Here is a 10,764-nt window from a genome sequence, read left to right as displayed (position 1 = left end):
ATTAGACTATATATGGACAACAGGCTACATTAGACTATATGTGGACAACAGGCTCCATAAGGCAATATATGGATAACAGGTTACATTAGACTATATATGGACAGCAGGCTACATTAGACTATATATAGATAACAGGTTACATTAGACTATATATATGGACAACAGGCTACATTAGACTACATATGGACTGCAGGCTACATTAGACTATACAGTGGGGGAAAAAGTATTTTATCCCCTGCTGATTTTGTACGTTTGCCCACTTACAAAGAAATGATCAGTCTATAATTTTAATTGTAGGTTTATTTGAACAGTGAGAGACAGAATAACAACAAAAAAATCCAGAAAAATGCATGTCAAAAACGTTATAAAATTATTTGCTTTTTAATGAGGGAAATAAGTATTTGACCCCCTCTCAATCAGAAAGATTTCTGGCTCCCAGGTGTCTTTTATACAGGTAATGAGCTGAGATTAGGAGCACGCTCTTAAAGGGAGTGCTCCTAACCGCAGCTTGTTACCTGTAAAAAAGACACCTGTCCACAGAAGCAATCAATCAATTTGAGAAATCAATCAATTTGAGCAATCAATTTGTGTGTGTGTGTGTGTGTGTGTGTGTGAGAGAGTCACTTGCTGTTCAGCCTCACAGCTTGGGGATAGGAGCTATCATTGAACCTGGTGGTCAGTCTTTAGGCTGCTGTACAGCTTGATGGATCGTAGAGGTTTGAACATATTTGGGGTTCTATATTTGGGGTTCTGAGAATAAAACAGCTTCATAACAATCAATGTAGAAATATGTGTTTACAGTACTACACATCTGTTCAATACTTTGTTGTTGATGACTTTTTTGTATCCATTAGGAAATAGTTTTTGCATCATACATCATGTCATCTTAAATAAACAGACGTAGACAGACATGCAACACGTCACACACATTACATACATAGTGCAATAGACTTACAGACAGTATTCACATAGACAACCATATAGCACAATACAACACAACACAACATGAGCCTGGTTCATTTTCAGTAATGAGGCCCTGTACCCCATTTACAGTTTCTACTTCAATGTATCAGGTGGAGTTATTCACCAGCTATAGAGTGAGTTGTTGGTGTTTCTAAGACTGCAGGGTGGGAGATGCAACAATGGCCTTGAGAACAGCAGGAAGTGTGTTGGTGGTCTTTCTCTGGTCTGTAGCAGGTATGGTCTCATTCTTATCTTTTAGTTGCTCTGTTTAACAATCTACAGACATTTCTAAAAGGATAAGAATCATAATGTTATTTTGGTGTGTTCTGTTAGGTGTCTCCACTTAAATAGTTATCTTTCACACCTCACTGAGTGATACTTATCTGTGGTTTCCATTCACACTCAACTCAGCAACTATGGCAAAGTGTGGACAGAACCCTACTGTCAGTGTGAGCCATAAGACCTTGACTTAATTCTGATTCCCTTCTGTTTTGTGACTGTTTCAGTGGTACTGGGTCAGTATGGCTGGAGTGTGACCTACACCAAGAAAGGTATCTGTACCTTGAAGGGGTCAACAGTGGATCTGGCCTGCTCTTACACATATCCCAGAGGTCATACAGTCACAACAACCACATGGTATAAATGGAATAGTTGGATCTGGACTCAAATCCAAGATAAATATGAGGATCGTATAGAGTACCGTGGGAATAAGGAGAATGACTGCACCCTGAGAATCACAGACCTGAGAGAGGAGGATTCAGCATCATATTACTTCTCATTTACAACAGGCTCATGGAAATCTGGCTCAGATGTCACTCTCTCTGTCACAGGTTCTGTAATCTGACATAAAGAGTATAGCTAGCACTTCTAATGATTTATTACATTTTGTCACGAAATTCATCGTGGTGTTGAAGGGAAGACCAAAATGCAGCTGGTATATGGATACTCATTCTTTTAATTCACAAAAAAGGAGTAAAGCATCCACAGAAAAAAATAAAAAACAATACTCACGACTAACACCAGTGTGGCAGGCTCAACAAGCAGTGCTCACAAACAATTCCCCACAAACACACAGACAAACCCACCCAACTAATATAGGACTTCCAATCAAAGGCAACACCACACAGCTGCCTTCAATTGGAAGTCCACGCCAATTAACTCTACATAGAAACACCCAACCTAGACAGAACATAGAAAACACAACTTCTTCTGCCACGCCCTGACCAAAACTTATACACCTACTCCACCTGCTGGTCAGGACGTGACATTACCCCCCCTAAAGGTGCAGACCCCGAATGCACCTTCAAAAGAAAAAAACACAGAACACCCAAAACAACCCGAAAAAAATCCCCCTAACTACAGGGGGGGGGGGGGGGGCTGGCTGCCGTCAACGACGGCACTGTGCTACACCCCCCCTCCCCAACCCACCTATGTTGGAGGCGGCTCAGGTGCGGGACGTGGACCCCGCTCCATCCTCGTCGTTGCCCACTTCGGTAGCGCCCCTGGCTGCTCCGGAAGACTAGTAGGCGCACCTGACTTCGCCCGACTGGCGGGCGACTCTGGCGTCTCCTGACTGGCGGGGAGCTCTGGAGACTCCTGACTGGCGGGGAGCTCTGGAGACTCCTGACTGGCGGGGAGCTCTGGAGACTCCTGACTGGCGGGGAGCTCTGGAGACTCCTGACTGGCGGGGAGCTCTGGCGACTCCTGACTGGCGGGGAGCTCTGGCGACTCCTGACTGGCGGGGAGCTCTGGCGACTCCTGACTGGCGGGGAGCTCTGGCGACTCCTGACTGGCGGGGAGCTCTGGCGACTCCTGACTGGCGGGGAGCTCTGGCGACTCCTGACTGGCGGGGAGCTCTGGCGACTCCTGACTGGCGGGCGGCTCTGGCGACTCCTGACTGGCGGGGAGCTCTGGCGACTCCTGACTGGCGGGGAGCTCTGGCGACTCCTGACTGGCGGGGCTGGAATGACACACTAGAAGCCTTGTGCGTGGAGCTGGTACTGGACGTGCCAGCCCGGAGACACGCACCTCAAGGCTAGTGCGTGTAACGGGAAACACCGGACCGTAGAGGCGCACTGGCGGTCTAAAGCGCAGGGTTGGCATCACCCCTGCTGGCTCGATGCGTACTTTCCCCTGGCACATGCGGGGTGCTGGTACTGAGCATACTGGCCTGACAATACCAGGCCTTATCATAGCACCTACCCCAAAGCACGGGACTGTCCAGTCTGTTTGCCTCTAAAAAGGGTACGGGGCGCTGGCCTGGGTCTCCAGTCTTTCCCCGTCAAACAGCCCTTGTGCCCCCCCCTAAAAGATTCTTGGGGGTGCCTCTCGGGCTCCCTTACCAGTCGTTCTCCCCAGTCCTCGCCAGAATTCTTCCGCTGCTTGGTCCTGGTTTGGTGGGGAATTCTGTCACGAAATTCATCGTGGTGTTGAAGGGAAGACCAAAATGCAGCGGGTATATGGATACTCATTCTTTTAATTCACAAAAAAGGAGTAAAGCATCCACAGAAGAAAAAAAACAATAAACAGTACTCACGACTAACACCATTGTGGCAGGCTCAACAAGCAGTGCTCACAAACAATTCCCCACAAACACACAGACAAACACACCCAACTAATATAGGACTTCCAATCAAAGGCAACACCACACAGCTGCCTTCAATTGGAAGTCCACCCCAATTAACTCTACATAGAAACACCCAACCTAGACAGAACATAGAAAACACAACTTCTTCTGCCACGCCCTGACCAAAACTTATACACCTACTCCACCTGCTGGTCAGGACGTGACACATTTTCAATGAGAACCTTAGAATGGTGCTGACTGACAGATGTTCTCTATTGTTGTTTCATAACTTTCAAAGGCCCCCTGTTTATTTTTATTCCATCCATAATACCTGATTGGTTTAATTACGCTATTGTCATTTACCTTGCATTCAGACCTGCAGGTGAAGGTGACTCCTGGAACAGAGGAACAAAGGAGAACACTGACCTGTATCACCACCTGTACTCTGACTGACAAGCCCACCTACATCTGGTACAAGAACGGACACAAAGTAAAGGAGGACTCTTCCAGCCTGTACTCAGACTACTTTAGTGATGCAGACAGTTACTCCTGTGCTGTAAAAGGCCATGCGGATCTCCTCTCTCCTGCAGTGTGTGAGTCTGGACTTTTGCATTAAGATGTTATATCAATACAGTTTAGTTCAGGTTGTGAGACTAATGTCAATTAATCAGTAAATATGGATCATTATTTAATAATTTGGGTTTTCACTACTGTATTGTAATTTAAGATTTATACAAGGTGTTGTATGGTATTTTTTTATTTCAGGTCAGAACTGTTGGAGTGTGACTTACACCCATCAGAGTATCTGTGTCTTGAAGGGGTCAACAGTGAACATATCCTGCTCTTACACATATCCCAGTTATCATGAGATCAAAAAAGCTTTCTGGTTTACTAAATGGTCTGGTATGGATGCTGAAGATCTGAGCTCAGTGCCAGGGTATGAGGGTCATATAGAGTACCTTGGGGATAAGGAGAGTAACTGTACCCTGAGAATCACAGACCTGAGATTGAGTGACTCTGCTGGGTACAGGTTCAGATTCATAACATCTGGAGGAAAGTTTTCTGGCTCACCTGTCTCCCTGACTGTCACAGGTAATCTGTCACACATCTCACATCTATAACTGTGATTACCTTATTAAGGGCAGTCATACAGACACCATAGTGGTATGTGATGGAAATATACCAAATGTATTATTTCACATAAGAGGACATATATAGAAGGAGTAGAATAATAATTAGTTTCCATTTACTCTAGATGTTGTGTTGGAAATGAATCGTAGATCTGTGTCAGAGGGGGAGAGAGTCACACTGACATGTCGAAACAAATGTACACTGGACTCCATCACAGCCTACAGTTGGTATAAGAATGGACAGCCTATAACAAACAGCAACACCTACTCTCCTGTCTATAGCCTATTCTCAGTCAGCAGTGAGGATACAGGTAGATACTCCTGTGCTGTAGAAGGCCATGAGGATCTCCCCTCTGCTGAAGAGACTCTCACTGTCACATGTAAGTACATGGGGTTTAAACCTTTAGCTTGCTATATTAGAATTGTAGTGACAGATATTAGCTCCACATGGTACTTTAATTGATCATCTTCAATAAGAGGGTGAAACTAAAAGGCATTGTGGTGAAAAGTACAATTGTGGTATGTTTATATAACATGTTTAATAAGTGACCTATTTGTACTTTTACTAAATCCATTGTCTTTTACATCAGATGGACCAAGGAACACCTCAGTGTCAGTCAGTCCCTCTGGTGAAATAGTGGAGGGCAGGTCAGTGACTCTGACCTGCAGCAGTGATGCCAACCCACCTGTCCAGAGATATACCTGGTGGTTCAGGAAGAATGGAGGTCACTATCAGAGTGTCTCCAATCAGAACACAGGACCACATCATACCTTCAATCAAATCAAATCGTCTGACACTGGAGAGTACTACTGTGAGTCCCAGAATGAGATGGGGACAGACAGGTCTAGAACCATAAACATGGATGTGAAATGTGAGTAAAGTACCTTAGTGCCTGAATGCTAAGGATGTAAAAACGTAGTAATGAAATAAAGTAGTCCTTAAGCATAGCATCTCCAAATGTGTAATTGTTGATGTTTTGTGTAATTTTAGTTCTCTGAGAATTTAAAATTGAGAATGTAATTTTGACATGAGATGTCATGTGAATTTGTAATATAACTACTGTCTTAATGCTCTATAAAATGATATTTTACCAGATGGCTCAAGGAACACCTCAGTGTCAGTCAGTCCCTCTGGTGAAATAGTGGAGGGCAGTTCAGTGACTCTGACCTGCAGCAGTGATGCCAACCCACCTGTGGACAAATACACCTGGTACAAGAAGAATGTAACCTCACCAAAAGCATCAGGACAGAGTTACAGCATCACTAACATCATCTCTGAGGACAGAGGAGAATACTACTGTGAGGCCCAGAATGGAAGAGGATCTATGAACTCTACAGCTCTGATGATCATTGTAGCAGGTAAAGTTACATCTTCAATACTTCAATATAAAACTACATGTTTCAAGCTAATCTTAATCATTATACTTTGTCTTATTACATATTACATTGGGTTATTTATTTATTTATTTTATTTCACCTTTATTTAACCAGGTAGGCAAGTTGAGAACAAGTTCTCATTTACAATTGCGACCTGGCCAAGATAAAGCAAAGCAGTTCGACAACATACAAAAACACAGAGTTACACATGGAGTAAAACAACATACAATCAATGATACAATAAAAAAAATAAGACTATATACAATGTGAGCAAATGATGTGAGATAAGGGATGTAAAGACAAAAAAGGCCATGGTGGCAAAGTAAATAAAGTATAGCAAGTAAAACACTGGAATGGTAGATTTGTAATTTGAAGAAAGTTCAAAGGTAAAATATAAATAATATGGTGCAAAGGAGCAAAATAATAAATAAAATAAATAAATACAGTAGGGGAAGAGGTAGTAGTTTGGGCTAAATTATAGATGGGCTATGTACAGGTGCAGTGATCTGGGAGCTGCTCTGATAGCTGGTGCTTAAAGCTAGTGAGGGAGATAAGTGTTTCCAGTTTCAGAGATTTTTGTAGTTCGTTCCAGTCATTGGCAGCAGAGAACTGGAAGGAGAGACGACCAAAGGAGGAGTTGGCTTTAGGGGTGACCAGAGAGATATACCTGCTGGAGCGCGTGCTACAGGTGGGTGCTGCTATGGTGACCAGTGAGCTGAGATAAGGGGGGACTTTACCTAGCAGGGTCTTGTAGATGACCTGGAGCCAATGTGTTTGGCGACGATTATGAAGCGAAGGCCAGCCAACGAGAGCGTACAGGTCGCAGTGGTGGGTGGTATGTGGGGCTTTGGTGACAAAACGGATGGCACTGTGATAGACTGCATCCAGCTTGTTGAGTAGGGTATTGGAGGCTATTTTGTAAATGACATCGCCGAAGTCGAGGATTGGTAGGATGGTCAGTTTTACGAGGGTATGTTTGGCAGCATGAGTGAAGGATGCTTTGTTGCGAAAGATCCCTTAACAAGTATTGAATGAATGTCCTGTATTATAGTTTATTTTTAGTTTATTATATCATGCCATGTACTCATGTCATCCATATTTTATTATAGGGAAACAGACCTCAGTTCTGACTGCAGCTGTAGGAACCATAGTGGTTGTTCTGGTTCTCATCCTCTGTCTCTCTGGACTCATGTGGTTCAGGTGAGTTTTTTTGTTGGATATTATTTCACTTTAGAAGAATAATTAATTCATTCATTCATTTACAAAACAGGAAGAAGTCCTCCAAATCCACCTCTGACACAAGAGACACAGCAGACAATGGACAGGTGAGTCTGTTGGAATCAGAAGATGACTGTGTTGACTGTGCAGTATTTGTGGGACTTTACACTCCTCATGTTGTCTGTCCTCTCACCCCATCAGGGAGACTCTAGTCCAGTGTATGACAACGTCTCAAGCATGGCCATGAACCCTACTGCAGCACAGACAGCAGCCACAGACGGCCAGGATGATGTTCACTACAGCAGCGTCCACTTCTCACGCTCCAAAAACCAGGAGGTGCCTCTATATTCCACCGTCCAACTGCCTCAGCCCCAGAAACAGGATGAGGATGTCCAGTACTCTGCTCTGACATTCAACCTCCCCACTGCTGCCACCCGGTGAGCATATTCTGCATGAAGGTCATTCATATGCTGCAGTTTATTGTAGGAGATGTCATCAATAAGAAAAAAGGTTGACCCCTAGTGACCACTATGAACCCAAACTATGAACCCAACAAATGACATCTCAGGACAATTACTATGACATGTCTATAATGAGGGAGTGACGTGATGATGGTTTTGAGGAACTGTTCTTCTGTTCCAAATGGCACCCTATTCCTTATTTAGTGTACTACTTTAAACAGAACCCTATAGGGTGCCACCATTTGGGACGCAATCTTTGTTTAATTTTTGTTTCTCTTGCTTCAGACCAGCAGCAGCACAAGCAGCTGAGGAGGACTCCTCTGTTCTGTACAGTACAGTCAACAAACCCTGAACCAAGAAGACCTGAACACAACAAACCCAGAACCAAGAAGACCTGAACACAACAAACCCAGAACCAAGAAGACCTGAACAGAACAAGTTTGACACAAACCTTGTATATCTGGACCTGTATATTTAAACTAAGTGACATAAGGCCTGAGGGGGTGTGGAATATTGACCATTATGAACCAGGTGGTTTGAGCCCTGAATGCTGATTAGCTGAAAGGCATGATATATCAGACCGTATAGCATGGGTATTAACATTTTAATTTACATTGGTAACCAGTTTAAAATAAGGCACCTCTGGGTTTGTGATATTTGGCCAATATACGACGGCTAAGGGCTGTATCCAAGTACTCCACGTTGCTTTGTGCATAAGAACAGCCCTTAGCTGTAATATATTGGCCATATACCACACCTCCTCGGGGCTTATTGCTTACGTTTATAATGGCAATAAGGCACTTCTGGGGTTTGTGGTATATGGCCAACGTACCGTACCACGGCTTATTTTGAAACTGGTTAAGAATATAATTAGAACAGTAAACAAGTATTTTTACATCATACCCGCGGTATATTGTCTGCTATAGAGTATACACTTATGAAATGCTGTTTCAGCCAATCAGCATCCAGGACCCAAACCACCCAGTGTATAATAGTATATAATAATATTTTCCATCCAGCCGACACTTTTATCCAAATTCACTCAGTCATTACAGTCATGTTTGAATACATTTTTCGGATGGAATGAAAGGAATGAAACCCATGAGCCATGCTGTACAAACTGGGCCACACCGGACTACTCTATTCACACTTAGAATAGGAGTGCTGATCTAGGGTCAGTTTTCACTTTTTTCACAATGATGAATAAGAAAGTACCTTAACATTTTTTTGTTAGTTTTTTTGTAAAATTGTAAACATTTCTGATTACAATATATTTTTCCCAAAATGTTATATTTCTGAAACAATCATCAGACTTGTGAGACTATATGCTGTATGAAGGCTAAGAACAAGAAAGTCATTCTATATGCTTCTATTATATTCTATTACTTCATATGCTACTGTTAGATGATACACATAGTATAAGTTGGGTATATTTTTTTGTTTTTATGTTCAGGAAAGAGTTCTGCTTAATGCAAGGTTTCTTATCGCTTTTATCAAATGTATTTTTTTTGTAAGCTAGTGTGTGAAGTGTGACTTTTTTTCAGAATGAACTTCATCGTCATTGTTTTTACCTCGTTATAACAGTATCTTCAGTTGAGAGAAAATGGAAAGCTTTCAACATCACACCTCTTGTACTGTACAGTACATACAGTAACTACAAATAACACATTTACATTGGTTTGCATAGCAATAGTGGTTCATTCCCATTCATCATCATCGCCAACAAATCAAAGTGTATTTGTCAACAGTGCAATTTCAAAAAAATGTTTTAATTGGTATTAGGTGAACAATAGACAGGTAAGGAAATAAAAACAACAGTAAAAACAGTAGTGAGGCTATATACAGGCACCGGTTAGTCGGGCTGATTGAGGTAGTATGTACATATAGATATGGTTAAAGTGACTATGCATATATGATAAACAGAGAGTAGCAGTAGCGTAAAAGAGGGCTTGGTGGGTGGTGGGTGGTGGGACACAATGCAGATAGCCCGGTTAGCCAATGTGCGGGGGCACTGGTTGTTCGGGCTAATTGAGGTAGTATGTACATGAATGTATTGTAGCGACCCGCACAGACAGCTGTGGGTTATGTGTTAGGCTATTAGTGGGTTGTGTCGTACTTACCAGTGTTCGCGGGGTCATGCCAATCAACCTGCTATCTGCCAATCACGGGAATGCCTGGAATGTTCTGATACCGGGCAGCCTGGTGGTTGGCGGAGTGGCGTGGAGGGGAGTTGGGCAGGGGGATGGAGCATTGGAAGTTAAGACCGGGTTTAGCCATTGTTCTCTCTCTTATGTCTGGGCTTCACAAGAGAAGGTCACGGTTGGTTTGTAGGGTACCTTTCATTTATTTGGCATGGGCTACGGCCAAACAGTAGCCTGTGTTAAGTTGGGTTAATAAACCATCCTCTGTCTGGACAATTGTTCCTTTAGGATCTAGTCAGGTCATTACATTGGTGTCAGAAGTAAAAACGTGAATAAAAGTTAGCCAGCTAGCTGACTTCGGTGGCTAGCTAACGTAGGTGAGAACGGGGTTGAAAATGCTTCGAGGGAATCCAAAAGTGAAGGTGGAGGTAGGGGACGATTATGGCCAAGCAGGTGCGTGTGCATGGACGTCGGAGGATCTGGCTGAGGAGATCGCCAGGGCGTCGGATCCCAGAGGCCGCTTGAGGGAGGACGTTAGAGTGATGGCGGCTGAAGCGGGCATGAGTGCTTCGTCTACTGTGCTTCGTGCGGATTCTGGTGGGCGGACCGAAGGGGTGACGTCGACGCGGCGGGACGAGGAATCTGGGGCTCAGGATGTAAACAAACATGGCGGCTCCCAGCCCCCGGCTGCGTCCGTATCCGTTAAGACCCCAAAGTATTCCGGTAAGGCGGATTGGGAAGCTTTTCATGCTCAGTTTGAACTGTTAGCTCATTTTAGGGGGTGGTCGAATGAAGATAGGGCACTGCAGTTGGCTTTCTGCCTCACGGATGATGCTCTGGCCTGTTTGGTATTGATTAGCCCCGAGGTCAGACGCAATTATGGTGCCTTAGTGGGAGCACTGAGGAGG

General features: G+C 43.8%; 1 protein-coding gene across 1 annotated transcript; it reads left to right on the top strand.

Moving 5' to 3' along the window:
- Nucleotides 1-1,142: 1,142 nt before the first annotated feature.
- On the top strand, nt 1,143-10,545 carry LOC106598075 (B-cell receptor CD22-like). The gene is made up of 9 exons (XM_082969430.1): nt 1,143-1,197; nt 1,425-1,793; nt 3,904-4,122; nt 4,295-4,621; nt 4,785-5,039; nt 5,250-5,531; nt 7,237-7,361; nt 7,456-7,691; nt 8,001-10,545. Exons 1-9 carry the CDS (start codon nt 1,143-1,145, stop codon nt 8,065-8,067), a joined length of 1,935 nt encoding a protein of 644 aa, XP_082825556.1. The 3' UTR covers nt 8,068-10,545.
- The last annotated feature ends 219 nt before the right edge of the window (nt 10,546-10,764 follow it).

Source organism: Salmo salar, chromosome 02 (assembly GCF_965601325.2).
Source record: "Salmo salar chromosome 02, fSalSal1, whole genome shotgun sequence".
Lineage (NCBI taxonomy): Eukaryota > Metazoa > Chordata > Actinopteri > Salmoniformes > Salmonidae > Salmo > Salmo salar.
Note: the sequence above shows the minus strand (reverse complement) of the source record. Positions and strands in the feature narration are given on the sequence as shown.

Excerpts from the sequence above, each read along its gene's own strand:
- LOC106598075 (XM_082969430.1), top strand. The coding sequence starts at position 1,143 with ATGGCCTTGAGAACAGCAGGAAGTGTGTTGGTGGTCTTTCTCTGGTCT. Across the intron at positions 5,040-5,249 it reads AGAGACTCTCACTGTCACAT|ATGGACCAAGGAACACCTCA; the intron begins GTAAGTACATGG and ends CTTTTACATCAG. Across the intron at positions 5,532-7,236 it reads CATAAACATGGATGTGAAAT|GTGAGTTTTTTTGTTGGATA; the intron begins GTGAGTAAAGTA and ends CATGTGGTTCAG.